The sequence below is a fragment of the Dicentrarchus labrax genome, unplaced genomic scaffold (genome assembly GCF_905237075.1).
Source record: "Dicentrarchus labrax unplaced genomic scaffold, dlabrax2021, whole genome shotgun sequence".
In the NCBI taxonomy this organism is placed as follows: Eukaryota; Metazoa; Chordata; class Actinopteri; family Moronidae; genus Dicentrarchus; species Dicentrarchus labrax.
In genome coordinates this window covers 215,904-236,066 of record NW_026136959.1, presented here as the reverse complement: position 1 = coordinate 236,066, position 20,163 = coordinate 215,904, and the positions used below count along the sequence as shown (strand labels likewise).

General features: G+C 39.3%; 2 protein-coding genes and 1 long non-coding RNA gene across 4 annotated transcripts in view; all 3 read left to right on the top strand.

Moving 5' to 3' along the window:
- The first annotated feature begins 1,083 nt into the window (after window positions 1-1,083).
- Window positions 1,084-3,227, top strand: LOC127360865 (uncharacterized). Its single transcript, XR_007883951.1, has 3 exons — window positions 1,084-1,258; window positions 1,552-1,569; window positions 1,760-3,227. It is a non-coding gene; the product is annotated as an uncharacterized LOC127360865 (long non-coding RNA).
- Window positions 3,228-5,722: 2,495 nt separating this feature from the next.
- Window positions 5,723-11,319, top strand: LOC127360856 (major histocompatibility complex class I-related gene protein-like). The gene is made up of 7 exons (XM_051395277.1): window positions 5,723-5,914; window positions 6,165-6,434; window positions 6,900-7,178; window positions 8,486-8,815; window positions 9,463-9,564; window positions 9,717-9,734; window positions 9,845-11,319. The coding sequence occupies exons 1-7, from the start codon at window positions 5,866-5,868 to the stop codon at window positions 9,922-9,924; spliced, it is 1,128 nt and encodes a 375-aa protein (XP_051251237.1). The 5' UTR covers window positions 5,723-5,865; the 3' UTR covers window positions 9,925-11,319.
- A 3,262-nt stretch (window positions 11,320-14,581) lies between these two features.
- Window positions 14,582-20,163, top strand: part of LOC127360861 (major histocompatibility complex class I-related gene protein-like) — a 52,951-nt gene continuing 47,369 nt past the window's right edge. The window contains exons 1-4 of one of the 2 annotated variants that reach the window (XM_051395285.1): window positions 14,582-14,760; window positions 15,011-15,279; window positions 15,646-15,924; window positions 16,579-16,801. In XM_051395285.1, coding sequence (XP_051251245.1) covers window positions 15,153-15,279; window positions 15,646-15,924; window positions 16,579-16,801 — 629 coding nt within the window. In that variant the 5' untranslated portion in view covers window positions 14,582-14,760; window positions 15,011-15,152. The remainder of the gene's footprint in view (window positions 14,761-15,010; window positions 15,280-15,645; window positions 15,925-16,578; window positions 16,802-20,163) is intronic. The other variant, XM_051395286.1, reaches the window with a different exon arrangement.

Sequence of the window (20,163 nt, the reverse complement as noted above, 5' to 3'; positions counted from 1 at the left end):
GTAAGACAGCAGCTCTGCTTCCTGGTCCTAACTCTGGACTGTCAGGTTTTAGAAATAAACTTCGCCATATTTCTAGATAAGAGAGCCGCTCCATCCAAAGTGGGATGGATGCCGTCTCTCCTAATCAGACCAGGTTTTCCCCAAAAGGCTTCCAGTTATCAATGAAGCCCACATCGTTTGCTGGACACCACCTCGACAGCCAGCGGTGGAATGACGACATGCGGCTATACATGTCATCACTGGTCACATTGGGGAGGGGTCCAGAGAAAACTACGGAGTCCGACATTGTCTTAGCAAAATTACACACCGACTCCACATTAATCTTAGTGACCTCCGATTGGCGTAAACGGGTGTCGTTACCGCCGACGTGGATAACAATCTTACTGAATTTACGTTTACCTTTAGCCAGCAGTTTTAAATTTGATTCAATGTCGCCCGCTCTGGCCCCAGGGATACATTTAACTATGGCCGCTGGCTTCACTAACTTCACGTTTCTGACTATGGAACTGCCAATAACCAGAGTTGGTTCCTCAGCGGGTGTATCGCTGAGTGGGGAAAATGTATTGGAAACGTGAAGCGGTTGGTGGTGACCTGTGGGCTTCGCCGTTCTAGTCTTCCTTCGCTCAGTCACCCAGCCTCCCTGTCTTCCCGGCTGCTCGGGAACTACCGGGGATCTACAGAGCTAACAGAAGCTAGAACAGAAGAGTTTTGTGTTGTAATAATAACATACTAACTACGTAAGATTCTGATCTTGTATCTGGAACATTTGGAACTAACTTTATCCACCTGTAGTTAAGGGAATAAAGAAAACAAGGGGGAGACAGACGCAAAAAAGTCTTCAGGTGGTCCGACCAGGGATGTTGTAGTTCATGGTCGACAAAAGAAAAGAATGTGTAACAGAAATTGGGTTTCATCACTCATATAAAGAAAAAGTACACTTATCTGCTCTTGAATCATGAACACACCACGAGATGAAGATGAAAATAGAAGTGCGTTACACACTGCCCAATATCTGAGATCATCTTCATCTGTACATCGTTGTTAATTGCAGTCTCTGTTTCTGTCTCTCTCTCAGGTGTCCATGTTTTACAGAGGATGACTGGTTGTGAGTGGGATGATGAGACTGGAGAGGTTAATGGTTTTATTCAGTATGGTTATGATGGAGAAGACTTCATATCTTTTGACCTGAAGACATTGACATGGATCGCTCCGAAACCTCAGGCTGTCACCACCAAACTTAGATGGGATGATGACAAAGGTAGAATAAAATACAATGAGAATCAGCTCACTGAGATTTCAGTTCAGTATCTTTTAGTCTTTGAGTTGATGCTTTTATCCAGGTTGCACAACAGAAACAAGCATCAGTTCCCTGCACCACAGAATTTAAAGCAACCGACAGTAAGCAGTGTCAGGCTCAGAGCCTGTGAGTCATGATAATTTGACCTTACCAAGATGATGTGGGAGAGAAGTGATGAGTAGTAGAGTAGAAGAGAAGATCATATTCACTGGGGATAAGGTGAAGAAATGATTTGTCTTTTGTTTTGATTTCAGCCAAATGCCCTCCATCTCGTAAGTAAAACCTGCTTTTATTTTTTTTCAACTGATCTGACACACACTTTATGCTGTAGATTAAACAGGGTTTCACATTATTGTGTAGATGAACTTTTAAAGACTGTTTCCTGTATTTACTGTTTATAAAAGTTGAGTGCAGGATGAGAGGACTTTCACTGTTTGACACTGTTTGTTTCTGACCTTACAGCTCCTGACGACGGATCGGAGCTCTCTGAGAAACTGAATCCAGAGACCTGATTGTGAAACGCATTTAATGAAGTTCCTTCATATAACACGTGTCACTTTATTTAGCTTTACAGAACTTAGACCGACTAAAACATGCCTTCTTGTCACAAAGGGATATAGTAGTTTATGGTTTTTATATGTAAATGGTAATGTAATCTTTTATTTCACATTATTATAATTATTTTTCTAAATCTATTATAAAAACAATTTCTTCAATCAATTCTATTTCTTTTACCCTTCATTTTACATTGATGCAATAATGTTTTAGATACCTTAAATTACTGTTTTTGATCATGTTAGAATAGTATTTTATGGTTTTGGAATAACCACAAGAACTCTAGGTTTCTGTAAACACTGTATACAATTCTCAAAATCACCTCTTGTTGAAAATATGATCTTTTATAGGTTATAGATTTGGTGCAACAGGTCAGAGGAAAACTTTCTCATACCACAGGTTTTTCAAACAAGTAGCTTTTAGTAAGACTAGTGTAAATAGATAGACAGTGATGGTGGTTGGACTGCTGAGCGGGCCATTGCATTCACATGAAGTTGCAGTTTAGCCTGAGCAGACACAATGTAGATATAAAGCCATGTCATACAGCAAAGTATCTGCTGTTTGCTTGAGTGAATGAAGGATTTAAAGGCAGCTTAGGTTAGGTCGGGTTAGAGATGCAGTCAGTGCGGTCAGTTATGACGGTACAGTCTGATACCCACTGTAGGGCTTGATGATAGGTAGAGACATCATTTCACATGAATACTGGGCATGATGAAAATAAAGGTCAAAATCAAATGTGTATATCTGTACACATAAATGTGTATGTGTAATAATGAGAAAAACCTTCATATCTTTCAATTATTATTACGCAATTAAGAATTATATTTACATTTTATTTTCCATTTTTCGTGCAAATCAATAATTTTTATTTCAATATTTGGCTTTTTTCTATGACTCACTGATTTTTGTTGTTGTTGTTTTGGAAGTATCATAAAGGGGAACTATGGTTGAATTAGCCTGCCTTCTTTGGATGTGATGTCAAAGTGGTGATGTATTTTCTGAAGCTACAGTATGTTAAGCTCTCTGGCCTCCCATACAAATGGATCTAAATGGACTCTGATGTGGTGTGTTTTTATTACAGATTTGGTCTTGGAATTGAAAATACTAAATTGGTGGCAAATTGTGCAACTGCCATTGTTGGTGTTTTCTCTCTGTTTGGATTTGTTTTTTTTTTTTTTTTTATAAATCAGGTTCAGTTTGGTTTCCATGGGTCCACTGCCGACCTCCACTCAAAGGAGAAAATTAGGTTTAGTGTGTTTTTCCTACAACAAAAGAGAGGAGGGTAGAGCTCAGATGCATCCATGCAAAGTAGACCTTTCAAAAAGAAGTGTAGCTGAAAAATCTAAAATAAATGCAGTAGTTTGTGGAAAGTCTACTTTTGCTCTGTGTTAGCAAATCTCTTATATTTTAATACAAATACTATCAACACTGACAGCGAATATGTCAGTATGACACTGAAGAGTATTAACAATGTTAGGCCCATACTGTCCAAAGTCATGATTTTTTCAGGCCAAATGAAATTACAGTGGTGGCCAAAAGGTTAGAGAAGCAAGTTTATGGCTAAACTGTGGTCAGACTGTGCTGGGCAGCTTCCAGGTATGATTGTGTGACTGTGTGAATGCGATCAGGGCGTTCCTCTCAAAAGAGAGCATTGCTCTTAGTGAACCCCCTGAATATATAACTTTTTAAAACTCCACAACTGTAGCCCTTTGCTTCTGGTCTGAGCTCATGAGTTATGTTTAGAAAGAAAGTGAAACAAAAGATGAAGTAGAAAACTGAGAGGAAAAAAGATGTTAAAATACATGATTATTCACAGTCAGTATTTGGGATGGAAGTTAGACGCGAAATATATACGATCGACATACAACAATAAACTCTTATATACAAAGGTAATGCATAAGACTAAATCATTAAATGTCAGCACTGTTACTATATATTACCCTATATCATTTATATCACCCCTGAAAAAATGCTTGATGCTTTGTTGTGTAATAATGCAGAAGGAGGTCAGTCAGAGAAAGTCAGTGTTCCAACTATTTCTGCATCAAAAGATTTGAAACTTCACAAGTCAAACTTAACAGACTCAACACAAACTCCACCTTAAATCTATGGGGCCAAATCAAAAGCAAAATAAAAACAGAAGCAAGTTAAGCAGGTTTTAATTAACATCTGATGTGTCACATTTTGTTTCTCACACTGTGTTCTGGACTTTACCTGACAGACAAGTGCAGACAAGTAATAACAGATACAGCAACAACAGGCAACTGACATTTAAACACACACAACCTTTCAAAAATGATGTGGTTCCATACATGTTAAGAGTTTATAATACTATATAAAATAATAATAAAGTGAAATTCTTATTATTCAGAGTAAAGCTGTTGTTCACCTATAGGGATCATTAACTGGTGAACAATTCAATTCAATTCAATGAGCAAGCACTTGGTGACGGGTGCAAGGAAAAACTGCCTTTTAAGAGGCAGAAACCTAGGACAGACCCTTCGGCTCTAGGTGGGTGGCCGTCTGCCTCGACCAGTTGAGGTGAGAGAGAGAGAGAGAGAGACAGACACGGAGAGAGAGAGAGAAAAGACAAAGGTGCACAGCAACAACTACACTAATAGTGACTGATGATGATGAACATGAAGAAGATGATGACGACGACGACAACAACGATGGGGGATAATGAGCAGTGATTATAATAATAATAGTAGCTGTAGTAATAATAATAGAATAATAATAATAATAACAATAATATCAGTGATATTAGCAATGGGAGTCAAGCAGGACCATGGCAGGAGGCTCCACCAGGATCCATGAGAACCTGCGAGACGAGAAAGCACAAGAACTCCAGGGAAGAAGTGAAGTTAGTAACATGCATTAATGGGACATAAATTCAGAAAGAGAGAGAGAGTGCATCATGGGAAATCCCACGATAGTTTATCAAAGACGAACGTTTTAAGCCTACTCTTGAATGTGAATGAATTGAAAAAAAATGGAATCTGGTTCCACAGGACAGGAGCTTGGTAACTGAAGGCTCTGGCTCCTGTTTGAAGGTGAGGAGGAGGATTTTAAATTCTATTCAGAATTTTACAGGGAGCCAGTGCAGAGAAGCTAGTACAGGAGGGATGTGATCTCTTTTCCTAGTTCCTGTCAGTACTCGTGCTGCAGCGTTCTGAATTAATTGGAGCGTCTGAATGGACTTATTGGGGCAACCTGATAATAAGGAGTTGCTGTAATCCAGACTAGAAGTAACAAATGCATGGATTAGTTTTTCTGCATCTGTCTGTGACAGGACACCTCATATTCCAGAGAACAAAGACTCAGTCAGTGAACCAGGAAACATCATTGCACTGAAGACAAAGTTAACATCAGTTGATTCTACTGAGCTCTTTGGTTCTTCTTCTTTCTCAAACAAAGACAAAGTTATTTATGTTGCTCCTTTTGTGTCATTTTTTTGACAACATTTTACAGCTTTCCTTTAAGTTCTTTCTGTTACAGCAGTTTCATTTGGCCCATGAGCTCCTGTGTAGAGCAGAATTAGTGTGTGAAATTACAGTACCTTCAAAAGAGCATTCATCTTACATAGACTACTGACAGCCTTTAACTTAAACTCAGTCAACACAATCCAAGTGCAATATGTTTTAAACAATAGTAATAAAATGATGTTAAAATAAAACTATATGTCAGTTTCTGAAGAAATTGTTGGCATGATGTGGTTCGGAGCATTGAACTACACACAACAAAATTGGATCATTGTTAATTCACACAGTTTATTCTAACAGCTTTTACTCTGCAGTGTATGTATGGGGCTCTAAACATAACATAATGGGTACAGACACACTGACAGAGACATTGGAACCTGTTTGACAGGTGATACAGCTGTGCAGTACTTCCTGAGTACCTGAGGTCACATACTGACGCTGTGGAAGAAGGAGGCAGTCCTCCTGTCTACACATCTCTCTCTCACCTCCTCGCAGCTCGGTCCTTTACCCACCCGACTTTATCAAATCAAGATGAAAACGTTATTTTTGTTGCTTCTCTTCTGTCACGTTTCATCAGCAGGTAAGATCACATTTGAACTCTTTAAGCTCTTTGCTTCACTTTCCACTCGGCTCTGCATTTGACTGCGATAACGTGAGCCGCAGAGTGCATTTGGCTCCTGTAGCTCCAGAAAACAGCACTTTAGTTTCACTATTACTTAAACTTCATAAGACTGACTTTATATGTTTTAATAGAATCATAGGCTGCTGACTGAATACATCAGATTCATGATGGGTCTTTACTGAATGTATAAACTGTGTTTGTCCTGCAGTGAAACACACTCTAAAGTTTTTTATAACTGCATCCAGTGGAGTCCCAAAGATACCAGAGCTTGTGATAACTGCTGAGGTTGATGGAAGTCTGGCCGGTTACTGCGACACCAACAAAAAGATATTAGAACCAAAACAGGACTGGATGAAAAAAATATTTGAAGATGATCCTCAGTACTTTGAGTGGGCCACTCAGCAGTGTTTTGAGAGAATGCCAAACATATTCAAAGTGATGATTCATAATTTGAAGCAGCACCTCAACCAAAGTGGAGGTAAAGTATTTATGTATATTATATTTTACTTTTACTACTAAAATGATTTGCAGCCTGGTTTGTTGTTTGACACACAGATATAAGATAGCTAACATGTGCATATTAATGAATTTGAGCTTGGACTGCATCTGAGACTGCAGGTGTCACACAGGTGTGACTTTGTTTGAATAAGAGTTTAATGTGCATATAATTCAACATACCCACTTTGTATACTGCCACTGACAGTCATCTGTCAATTCATACAACAGTAGCTACTATTGTAACTTTTAGCTGTGGAAAATAAATTGGGTTTCATCACTCAGATAAAGTGCACTGATTATCTGCTCTTGAATTATGAGCACACCACAAGACACAAGTGTCACACAATGCACAATATTTATAAGATCATCTTTCCACTGGAGATTTCATCTGTATTCTGTACATTGTTAATTACAGTCTCTGTTTCTCTCTCTCTCTCTCTCTCAGGTGTCCACATTTTACAGGGACTTTTAGGATGTGAGTGGGATGATAAGACTGGAGAGGTTAATGGTTTTAATCAGTATGGTTATAATGGAGAAGACTTTATATCTTTTGACCTGAAGACATTGACATGGATCGCTCTGAAACCTCAGGCTGTCACCACCAAACTGATGTGGGACACTGACAAAGCTAGAATAAAATACAATGAGAAGTTAGTCACTGAGATTTTCCCTGAGTTACTGAAGAAGTATTTGGACTATGGCAACAGCTCTCTGCAGAGAAAAGGTAGAATCACATGACCTGATTTAGTTTGATGAACATAACAATGTTCCTATAATCTGCTCAGACTGAACTGCCATTGTATTATTACTCCAGTCAGTTTGATGTTATCTTATTTTTGGCTGTTGAAGGTATTATTTGATTTAGCCCTGAACAATCAGTAGAGACTGACAGTTGTAGGTGCTCTACATTATTTTCCATCAAAGCTGATACTGTGATAGCCAGACATGAGGTAAGTAAGTTTACACAGATTGTATGGATGGTATCATTAAGGTTTTCCTTAAGGCCTTTGATCATATCTGGTAAAAAAAAATGCCAACTAAGGGTAAAACTTCTTTAAGCAGCTTATTTAGGATGGGGTTTAAGAGACAGGTTGATGGGTTAGATGAAGACATTTTTGAAGTTGATTGGTGGTTGACAGCAGAAAAACTTTCTAAAATTATATATGACTTTACAGCTGTTAAGATTCATGTGTTAAAAGAGACATCAGTACCTGTTGAGAGCAGATTCATTTAGTCATGAAGTCGTTGCTGCTGAGAGATAAAGGAATACATGGCTGGCTACAGTGCTGAAAGATTCCTGGTTGTTCCTCTTTTCCTGTTAATGATGAACAGTAGGCTGCTCTGGCATTTCAGAGGCCCTTTATATGCTTTAAGACTATTTCTTTGAATGTCTTTTTTAGTCAGGTGGTAATACCATGGGTTTAACCTCCTATGTTTTAATTAATATATTCCTTTAACATATTATTCATGGCACAGCCAGGTCTCAGTAAGCCTAAATAAATCTGTATGATAATCTGATATTAATTCATGAATCAGTCCATATTTCATTATTTTATTTTGTGCTGTTGCGGAGTTGGTTTAAATTCTTATTAGGTTTATGTGTTTAACTCCTCTTCCCTTTACTTCCTCTTTAAATAATTGAAGTGGTCAGGGGACACAGTCTCTGTGGGGTTCTGGGTGGGTATCTGCTCTAACTAAAGTGCAGAGAAGCGTGTAGGACTGCAGCTCTGCCTCCTGCTCTCAACTCTGGGTTGTCAGGTTTTAGGTTCAGAAATAAACAGTCAGATTTGTAAATAAGAGAGCTGCTCTGTCCAAAGTGGGATGGATGCCGTCTCATCTTCATTGTCTATTCCCTTGTTTTATTTCCTTCCCTTTTTCATATTGCTCTACCCCCAATCTCTACCTCCACCTTTTCTTATCTTGAGCTGTCCTATAAAGTAAAAGGAAAAAAGCCCCCAACTCATCAGCTCTCTCTCTCTCTCTCTCTCTCTCCCTCTCTCTCTCTCTCTCTCTCTCTCTCTCTCTCTCCAGAGCTTCCCTCAGTGTCTCTCCTCCAGAAGACTTCCTCCTCTCCAGTCAGCTGCCACGCTACAGGTTTCTACCCTGACAGTGCCACACTCATCTGGAGGAAAGATGGAGAGGAGATTCATGAGGACGTGGACCACGGAGAGATCCTCCTCAACCACGATGGATCCTTCCAGATGAGTGTTGATCTGAACCTTTCATCAGTCACACCTGAAGACTGGAGGAGGTACGACTGTGTGTTTCAGCTCTCTGGTGAGAAGAACGACATCGTCACCAAACTGGACAAATCAGAGATCAGGACCAACTGGGGCAAGACTGGGATGAGAATTGACAAAGGTGAGAAACACAGATTTAAAAAAAGTATTATTTATAACTGAATAATCAGTCTTATTAATTATTTTAAAAAGATCAGCAACTCATTTATCTTTATTCATAATTCAAGTTTAAACTTATCTTTAAGGAACATTCCAGCAACTTAGTTCTGCACTTTCTTAAGGCTGGCTGTCTTGCAAGAGACATAGCACCAGTGGCTGACATATTCTGACTTTTAGTCCCCAGAACACTGGATCCTACATTTCCCATAATGTAACCCAGTAGTGCCTTTACTGTGTAGTACAGTGATACTATATCTGCCCTGTGATAGGGTGCCAGGTCGCCCGCCGACCCTTTTCTGATTCACAGTGAAAATAAATTGATGCACAGTGGAGATTCTTTTGTTTACCAATTAGGTTGCATATAATGCACAGAGTGTCAGGTTCCTTTAATGCTGTCAAGTTAATAACATATACTGTATCTTCTTTGCTAAACTGAAGTAAGTGTCCTTTAAATGCTGTATATTTCTGCTCACACACACCAGTGACTACTGTATTATACTCTATTCACAATGTGAATGTGTGATGAACAGATGGATAGATCTTTTAACCTGCTTCATCTTCACATGTTGTGATCATTTTGGTTTATTTGTGTTGTTTTTTGCTGAGCAGAGGAGCCCAGTAACATCACCATCCCGATTACTGCTACAGTGGTTGTTCTTGCTGTCGTCCTCATTGCTGTGATTGGATTTATCGTTTACAAAAAGAAGAAAGGTGAGAGACTAGAATGAGCCGAGTTGAAACCTTTAATAACATATAAATCTAAAGAGTTTCACTTTATATGAAAGAATTACATTCAGAAGGGAAAATGAGACAAAATGTATTCTGGCATTTTAAACTCTTCTGATCTTTTCTTCTTATTTCAGCCAATCGCCCTCCACGTCGTAAGTAGAACTTGTTTTTATTCTATTGTCTCTGACACGTTCTTTACATTGTGAGCTGAGGTAGTTCAGTGCAGGAGAAGAGGACTAACAGTGTGTTTCTGACCTTGCAGCTCCTGAAAACAGCACTGAGCTCTCTGAGAAACTGAATCCAGAAACATCACGAGCAAACACACCACCCTGCACACAGTGACGTCATGTGGGACAACAAAACAGTGAACCTAACACCTCCAGTTAAAGCAGTTTGATATTGTTTTGTCGTTCACTGTAAAACCTCTGAATCACTTTAAAGCTGCAAAGAAAATATCTGACAAAGAGCTGGTTTCCTATAACCAACTGTAGATAAAGATAAGTGAGGTTATAAAGAGAAAAAACAAGCTAAATAAGGCATTGATGCTCACATTAGAAAATAAAAGGAAGAAATAATCCTTTAAAAGCAGCCATCTGTTAAAATGTTGTAAGATTGTGAATATTTTAGATCTCATTGAAATCAGAATCCTCAGGTACTGATACAATGTTATAACCTTTGTTGAATTGAACTTTCCAAATATTTCTGATGAAGTTAATTCTGTTTTATGTGATTATTCTCTCCGTCTCTTCAGGTTTGTGGTTCAAAAAATGACCTCTCATGATATCAAACCATTCAGGTAGATGTGTTTGCATTTGTGATAACAGACAAAGTCCTGTTTGCTCAGAATAATCCATTCATTCATAACTCCTTCTTCCAAATATAAAAACAATCAAAACTTATTATAAATATTCTGCTTGTATATTATTTTCATCTGTAATTTAAACTTTTGTTGAAATCTTTAAAGTATGTTAAACCTTGTGTTTGAGACTATTTCCATTTATATGTGACATTCACTTTGTACGTAGTGTGAAACATGTTGACGGTGGCTGTTTTCTTGGAACTTTATGATCAGTTATGCACAGCGAGTTTTCTTTAGTCCAAGGTTGATGTGAGCACACACATGTCCTGATGCCAGTTTATAGGACTGACAGCTGAGAAGAGTGATATCACTGTACAGTTTGTGGTGTAGGATGACTTCAGCTCAGATTTTTGTTGTTGTTGTTGTTGTTCTTGTTGTTTTGGAAGTAGCATAAAGGGGACGATGGTTGGAGGGGAAACTAGCATTTGTTGAGGGAGGTGGTGTCTTTGAGAGTGATAAAAAGAGAGGCTGTATTTTCACCAGTTTGTCACAAATAGATTGTTTTAAGATCATTAGTAATGGATGCTCTTGCTCCAATAGATATCACTCGTTCTTAGTGAAGTCAGAACTAATGAGAGGTGGATGAAGCCGTCTGGAGCTTTGGGGCTTCAAATGCAGCAGCACAGTGACATCTGGTGGCAACAGCAGCCCTTCACAACTGGAGCCAAAGCACCACAACACCTCTCTGATTTTAATGCTTTTAGTCTCATAGGTGTGCAATAAAAGTCCAAGAAGCCTGTGTGTTATCATTACATTTGTAATACTGTTGTTCAAGTGCTGCATTAAATGTAGCAGTTTGTGTGATATGTTACAGTAAAATAATTCATAAAAGCATTGTCCAAAAAGCCTAGATAATAAATATTGTTACTGACATCAAATATGAACGTACTTTACTGATGTAGTTTAGGTCCAGTGTCGCTGTGGGGTTATGTGTTAGTTGATATTGTGCTACTGCAAACAATACATGTAATCCTCCTTTAATAGCCTAGTGTGCTGCATGTTCTGGATTTTATAGAAACTCTTTGGATGAATAAAACCTGAACCCCTTCTACACAAATATAAACTTTTGTTAATGTGTGTAGTTAGATTGCCCACAATTCCATTATTCAGTTCATTTTACTGAAACCATCACCAAAGTGATCAAGTAATAATAGAAGTATTATTCTCTAGGTCTACAATAATACTGGTCTGATTTAAATAAACTATTTACCGTCTTTGCTCAGGAAGAGTTTTGTGCAAAAGGAATTAAAGGCCTGCCCATCTGTTTCGGGTATAGGAAGGTTAAGTTCAGTGATTGAAGCAAATAAAGGCTTGGGCTACTAATTTAAGTTTAAAGGTAAAATGAGTGTGATCATTGTATTTATACTGAATGTATTTAGTTTGTCCTGCAGTGAAACACTTCATGAAGTTTTTTGTAACTGCATCTTCTGGAGTCCCAAACTTCCCAGAGTATATGGGAGCTCTAGTGGTTGATGACATTCTGGCGGGTTACTACGACAGCAACAAACAGATATTAGAACCAAAACAAGAATGGATGAAAAGATTATTTGAAAAAGATCCTCAACACTTGGAGTTCTACACTCAAACCTGTTTCGAGATTGAGCCAAACTACTTCAAAGCCACGATTTATTATTTGAAGCAGCGCTTAAACCAAAGTGGAGGTACAGTATGTTCTATGTTATATTTCAATATTTACTGCTAAACTGTTCTGCATCTTAGTACTTATCTACAAAGGCTAATAATAATAATAATAATAATAATAATAATAACCAAGACACCATCATCACATGGGTTTGCCAAAAGCGCCCACTGGTTATACTCGTTTGCTGTCCTTATCCAACATAAACTCATTCCTGAGATAAAGAAATTCAAACCTTCCATGAATAATTACACACAGGGAGAGGAAAAACTGGAATATAAGACATCCTTAATTTCCTTCACTGATCTGTCAGGTAACTGGACTGACGTCTGTACAGGTGTTATTTCATTTTTTTATAATGCATAATGTTTGTAGTCAAACATCAGACAGGCATTTCCCATTATGCACTAAAATTTTTCAGTCGATAGAGAACAACTGTCGTACCTGGCTCCAAAAACTTCTGCTGCCTTGATCTGGTAAGGAAATTATTGCTGATGTCAGCATGACAACATGCTAACTAGCCTTTAATTACAAACATTACAGATGCACTTATTTTATGGTTCATCTCCATTGAAAATGATATTATTGTTATTCTGGCAAAATTGTCAACTTTTTTACAACCTGAATCATTGCCCCATCACCTGTCATCTATTTATAGCTATATCTAAACAATAAACTAAACCTATTGCCACATTCTGATATCTCTTTTGGTGAGTAGGGTCATCACACATGTTACCAAATGAACTGATGTCCAGACTAGAGACACAAAAATAAAAACAAGTTGTAATAAAGCATAGTTTTCCTTTTCATTACTTTAGTGGTGCATATTCCCAAACTTCCCATATTTTCAATCAAATTAGTACAGACTACATCAGGGGTTCTCAACTGGTCTCACCTTGGGAGCCACATTTTCACATGGTCATAATGTCGGGACCCACTTTTACAGAATTCAAACCACGCAAATGTATTTTTCAAATAAGCTAGTACACACATAAACAATGTCATCATAAACTTCATGAATATTTTCCATCCCTGCAATCAGAGCACATGACTCTAAACAAAGTATGAATATCACAACTGTGTGCTGCTGATTGTTATGAATTAATTAATAAAAGTATAATAATGAATAAACACCATAACTGTTTTTTTTATAAAATAAATAAGGCCTACAAAATGGGCTGTTTCCATTTAACAGACATTTGTGGAAGCTTTTCTGTCGAAATGAAGGTCAGATAGATTTTTTTTTTTTTTTGGCCACGCACTCCAAGACGCATTCAGAACAAACCACAAGCAACCCACTGTTGGCCTATGACCCACCAGTAGAGAAAGCACATACTAGATGACACAGTAAGTCTGGATTTCTGCAGCTGCCCTTTACAGAATAATAGCTATGAACAATGAACAATATTTTTATCATCTTTCTACTGAAGATTTCAGCATTATTATTTGCAGTCTCTCTCTCTCTCTCTCTCTCTCTCTCTCTCTCTCTCTCTCTCTCTCTCTTAAAAGAGACTAAATGATGGCTTCCTGCAACAACACGTGGAGTAGTAGTTATTATTTATGTTCTTGATATGTAAATGTTAAAATGACCTGTTTATTTAAATTTTATTTTAGTGATGTCTGGTTTTGTGTGTGTTTACTACAACGAAAGAGAGGAGGGTAGAATACTCAACAATTATGTAAAAGAGCTCAGATTCATCTGGGAAAAGTAGACCTGACTGAAGAGAAGTGTCAACAATGTAAGGCCAATACAGACTATACTGTGGTCAGACTGTGGTTGTACTGAGCAGCTTCCAGGTATGATTGTGTAACTGTGTAATGTGATCAGGGTGTTCCTCTTAAAAGAGAGCATTGCTCCTAAAGAGGAAGAAAAAAGATGAAGAATGATGAACAAAAACAGATTATTTAAGTTTTCTGTCCCTCCCCCTATACCTGCTGTTGCTTCATATCTGATGTGTCAAATTCTGTTTCTCACACTGTGTTTTGGACTTTACCTGGCAGACGAGTGCAGACAAGTGATAACAGATACAGCGACAACAGGTAACTGGTGACATTTTTTTTTATCTCCAGGTAAGACAACATTTTACAGCTTTCCTTTAAGTTCTTTCTGTTACAGCAGTTTCATTTGGCTCATGAGCTCCTGTGTAGAGCAGAATTAGTGTGTGAAATTACAGTAACTTCAAAAGAGCATTCATCTTACATAGACTACTGACAGCCTTTAACTTAACCTCAGTGAACACAATCCAAGTACAATATGTTTTAAATCATAATAATAAAATGATGTTAAAATAAAACTATATGTCAGTTTCTGAAGAAATTGTTGGCATCATGTGGTTCGGAGCATCGAACTACACACAACAAAATTGGATCATTCTTAATTCACACAGTTTATTCTCACAGCTTTTACTCTGCAGTGTATGTATGGGGCTCTAAACATAACATAATGGGTACAGACACACTGACAGAGACATTGGTACCTGTTTGACAGGTGATACAGCTGTGCAGTACTTCCTGAGTACCTGAGGTCACATACTGACGCTGTGGAAGAAGGAGGCAGTCCTCCTGTCTACACATCTCTCTCTCACCTCCTCGCTGCTCGGTCCTTTACCCACCCGACTTTATCAAATCAAGATGAAAACGTTATTTTTGTTGCTTCTCTTCTGTCACGTTTCATCAGCAGGTAAGATCACATTTGAACTCTTTAAGCTCTTTGCTTCACTTTCCACTCGGCTCTGCATTTGACTGCGATAACGTGAGCCGCAGAGTGCATTTGGCTCTTGTAGCTCCAGAAAACAGCACTTTAGTTTCACTATTACTTAAACTTCATAAGACTGACTTTATATGTTTTAATAGAATCATAGGCTGCTGACTGAATACATCAGATTCATGATGGGTCTTTAATGAATGTATAAACTTTGTTTGTCCTGCAGTGAAACACTCAATGACGATTTTTCTAACTGGATCCAGTGGAGTCCCAAACTTATCAGAGTTTGTGTCAGCTCTAGAGTTTGATGGAAGTCTGGCCATTTACTGCGACAGCAACAAAAGATATTAGAACCAAAACAGGACTGGATGAAAAAAATATTTGAAGATGATCCTCAGCACTTTGAGTGGGCCACTCAGGAGTGTTTTCAGAGTGGGCCAAATATATACAAAGTCAGGATTCAGAATTTGAAGCAGCGCCTCAACCAAAGTGAAGGTAAAGTATTTATGTATATTATATTTAATGAATTTGAACTTGGACTGCATCTGAGACTGCAGGTGTCACACAGGTGTCTTTGTTTTAACAAGAGTTTAATGTGCATATAATTCAACATACCCACTTTGTATACTGCCACTGACAGTCATCTGTCAATTCATACAACAGTAGCTACTATTAGAAAATTGGGTTTCATCACTCAGATAAAGTGCACTGATTATCTGCTCTTGAATCATGAGCACACCACAAGACACAAGTGTCACACAATGCACAATATTTATAAGATCATCTTTCCACTGGAGATTTCATCTGTATTCTGTACATTGTTAATTACTGTCTCTGTTTCTGTCTCTGTCTCTCTCTCAGGTGTCCAAATTTTACAGGAGATGTTAGGATGTGAGTGGGATGATAAGACTGGAGAGGTTAATGGTTTTAATCAGTTTGGTTATAATGGAGAAGACTTCATATCTCTTGACCTCAAGACATTGACATGGATTGCTCTGAAACCTCAGGCTGTCACCACTGCACTGGAATGGGATGCTGACAAAATTAGAATAGAATATGTTAAGAAATCAATCACTGAAATTTTTCCTGGGTTCCTGAAGAAGTATGTGGACGATGACATCAGCTCTCTGCAGAGAAAAGGTAGAATCACATGACCTGATTTAGTTTGATGAATTGAATTGATCCAGGTTTTTATGTCCTTAAGACCTTTGATCATATCTGGTAAAGAAGTGCCAACTAAGGGTAAAACTTGTTTTTAAACATGTCATCACATTTCATCATTGGTTTAGTTAACTCTGTGTGTGCTCTAAGCTGCTAGCATATGCTGTTTAACATACCTGAGGTGGATTACTGCTTATCTTCTACCACCACTAATCAGAAGGTTTTTGGTTCGATCCCCAGCTCCTCCCGCCACATGTCAAAGTATCCTTGAACAAGATACTGAACCCCAAATTGCTCCCGATGTTTACCTTTACCATCACTGAGTGAATGTGTGTGAAAGGGTGAATGTGGCACATGGTGTTAAAGCCCTTTGAGTGGTCTGAAGACTAGAAAGGCGCTGTACAAATACAGGACCATCCACTCATAAAGCAGACAGATACAGTGTGTCTTTCATTGCTTATCTCTGTCCCATTTTCTCTTTCACTCATCTTGATTCCTCCCTCTTGAATTTCTTCATCTGTCATTCCCTTGTTTTATTTCCTTCCCTGCTCTCTCTTTTTTGTCTTTCTCTATCCCTTTCAAGTTTTTCACCTTCTCAATCCCTCTTTCTCTCTTTTTCTCTTTCCCCTCTAGACCATCCCTCAGTGTCTCTCCTCCAGAAGACTCCCTCCTCTCCAGTCAGCTGCCACGCTACAGGTTTCTACCCTGACAGTGCCACACTCATCTGGAGGAAAGATGGAGAGGAGATTCATGAGGACGTGGACCACGGAGAGATCCTCCCCAACCACGATGGATCCTTCCAGATGAGTGTTGACCTGAAACTTCATTCATCAGTCACACCTGAAGACTGGAGGAGGTACGACTGTGTGTTTCAGCTCTCTGGTGTGAAGAACGACATCGTCATTAAACTGGACAAAGCAAAGATCAGAACCAACTGGGGTAAGACTTGTCAACTCCACTGATACGTAGCTGTTGTCAACTGTAGAAGGGTTGATCGGATGTTAACTCTTCGCTTTAACTTTACATCTTAATCCTCAGATTGGGCATTAATCCGGTTTACAACTTGAGTCATATTTTCATAGTTTTGGCCGCCATTTTTATCAGTTATGACAACGTTATACTCATCAAAGTCCTCAATAATATCTGGAGACACAATCAGTACAACACACAAGCATGTAAGTGGGAAACAAGATTCTAAGGTCTGAGCGCTCAAACACATGGAAGTGTCAAAGGAATCCAGAACTATACTTTTCATGTGACTGAAATACATTCTGTTTCTCACTTTACTGTCTTATTCACACAATCTGCTCCTCATACTTCAATACTAAAGTGAATCCTGTAAACTAAACATATTTATCTCCTTCCAGTGGGAGAGACAAAGTGTGAATGTTCTGTTTTGGCTCCAGTTTCTCCCTCAGAGTTTCCTGCTGGTGCTGTTATTGGAGTTGTTGTAGGACTGCTGCTGCTGGCACTCTGCATCACTGGACTCTTCATCTGGAGAAGGAACAAAAATGGTGAGTGAAGCCATTTTTACTCCACTGGATTTAACATTTTACCAAAAGAACCCAGAGGTCCTCAGCAGACGTACTGTATATACTAAGTAAAAGTGTTGCTCTCCTACATTTTTATTCAGAGCAGAGATCTGTGAAATTCATGAGGAATTTCTTCCTATAAATGTATTTTATTTTGTGTCCTGTCATACATTCTGAATAACTTCTAATAATGTAATGTCTCATCTGTATTTCAGGATTCAGACCTGCAAACAGTAAGTTTGGCTTTATACAATATATACATTTATATGTAGCCAGGTGAACAAGGGTTACAGGTTACAGGGGTTTCTTCTTTTCCTCCAGGGGTTAGTACTGCAGTAGGGTTCTTTTTCCCTCAAGGGGGCATTGTTATATTACGAGTAGCGCAAAAGGCATATCGCTTGTGAGCGAATAATTTTGGCGACACCAGAAACAAGGAAGTGGCAGTGATCTGTAAATGAGTCTTGTGTACGTATCTCCGCCACGCTGAGGGCAACACTTAACAGCGGGGTTAGCAGGGGAGATATATGCGTGTTGAATTCCAGGTGTGTGTATCTTGGAGCACAGGCTGCACACTGGAGTGAAAAGAGGTGCCACTACTGTTGTGTAGAATAAGCTAATGTCTGAAGTTCAGTTTAATGAAGTTGAGCGGTATGAGTTTGAGCCTGGTTACTGTAGCTGTGGGTAGTCTATATACACCATTGTTCATTAGGTGGTAAGGAGAACTGTTAAAGCTGATGGTTGTTGTCAGACAAGGAATAGGGAAAAGTTATCATTCTGTTTTGTTATAACTATAACTGTCCTAAATCCTCAAAAAAATACAGTATTAATGCCGTTCTTTATTAAGCTCAGTCGGGGAAAGAAAACCCACAAAAATAATTTTATTTGAGTTCAGTCTCATAATTCTTGACCAGGCCATACATTTTGGTGTCAGAAGTGGGATCCCCTCTTAGATTTTGAGGTTTTAGTTTGGATAGGGACAGTGAGCATCTAGACAACAGTAGTGGTGAAGAACAGTCCAGAGGGTGTGGCGTCGGCCGTGCGACCTGTGGCTGGTGGGCCAGGACGAGAGGTGTCTGCAGGCTGCTGGAGGAGAGGACTGCCCGACGTCACATTCTGTGACAGTGCGGGACAGAGGAACATTGAACTGGTTGTGACTGTTATTTTGCTGCAATAAAGACAGTGTAAGAGACACTTCAGAATGTCAGATGAAGACGAGGGGGCAGCTGCCGGGATGAAGATAACCCAGCTGCTTCTTAACATGCTGATGGAGGTAATCCTTTGGCACAGCTGCAGTCACAGATTTTGGAACTGAGTAAAAAACTTGATGCAGTAATGTCAAGTATTACTAATTTGGGTGATGTTCAAACAGTGTCTATCGTTTAGATTCCAAGAGAAAACAGATTGTACCTTTTAGTGGTGAACCAGGGAAAGATGTTCACACTGTAGACGAGTTTATAGAGGAGATGGAGCGGGTGATGAGAGCAAGGAGTCTGCATGGAGAGGAAGAAGTAGACTTTATTCTCTCATTGTTAAAAGGTTCAGCCCTAGAGGAGGTGAAACTATGTATGAGGGAACAGGCTAAGCAACCCAGTGATCTGTTCTCATACTTGAGGGGAGCCTTTAGAGAGAAGCGCACTACTCCACAACTGTTACACGCTTTCTATGCTCGCAGACAAGTAGATGGGGAAGACATGCGCGAATATTCTTATGCTCTCTCACAGCTGCTCAATTCGGCTCTCCAACAGTCTCCCTAATGCAGTAGCTGATGTACAGCTAGCACGAGATCAGTTCATTGAAGGGCTACGCGACTCCACTCTTTGCCGTGAGTTGCGTAGGTTTATCAGAGAGAAGCCCGACTCAAATCTGTTTGATGTACGGGAAGAGGCCATGATGTGGACTCTCAAAGACAGTCCACGGAACACTAATGTGGCAAGAAACCGAAACCTAGTGGGTGACCGCACCGATGAGATTTCAGAACAGCCTAACTTGACCAGTAGCATACAGACTGACTTGACTGTGACTTTGCAAGAAGTAGTAAAGATAATTGCACAACAGGGAAAAGCTATTGGTGAACTAACCAATGCTGTCAAAGAACTCACTATGCAGAATGCCAGTTCAGAAGGTGGTAGTATGGGTGGTCGACCTAAAATCCATCCCAAGTACACTAATGACGGTCAGCCAATCTGTCTCTGTTGTAAAGGGGTGGGGCATATGGCAAGACAGTGCACTGCATCACGCAAACCAGGAAGTCAGTCTCCCGTTATGCCTAGTCCTGCGGTGCAGGGAAACAGGGGCCCTCTATTGCTATGAGCCGGGCAATGCGAAGTAAGTCAGAAGGCTCAAGGAACATTATAACCAAAGAACACTTTCTGGAAAGGGCTGTGGGCCAGTGCCCTGAAGTAGATGTCCAGATAGGTGGTGTCCACCTTAGGTGTTTTTTGGACACAGGGAGTAATGTAAACACCTTGACAGAAAGCTTCTTCAGAGACCATCTCCATGGACAAGATGAAGACATGCACTTTACAACTAAGTGGCTAAAAATAACAGCCGCCAACAAGTTACCACTACCCTACTTAGGCTATGTTGAGCTGGACATGGAAGTAATGGGGCTTACCGTCCCAGAGTGTGGTTTCCTAATAATCAAAGATGATGGGACCAAAGAACCAGATTCATCTCCACCTGGCAT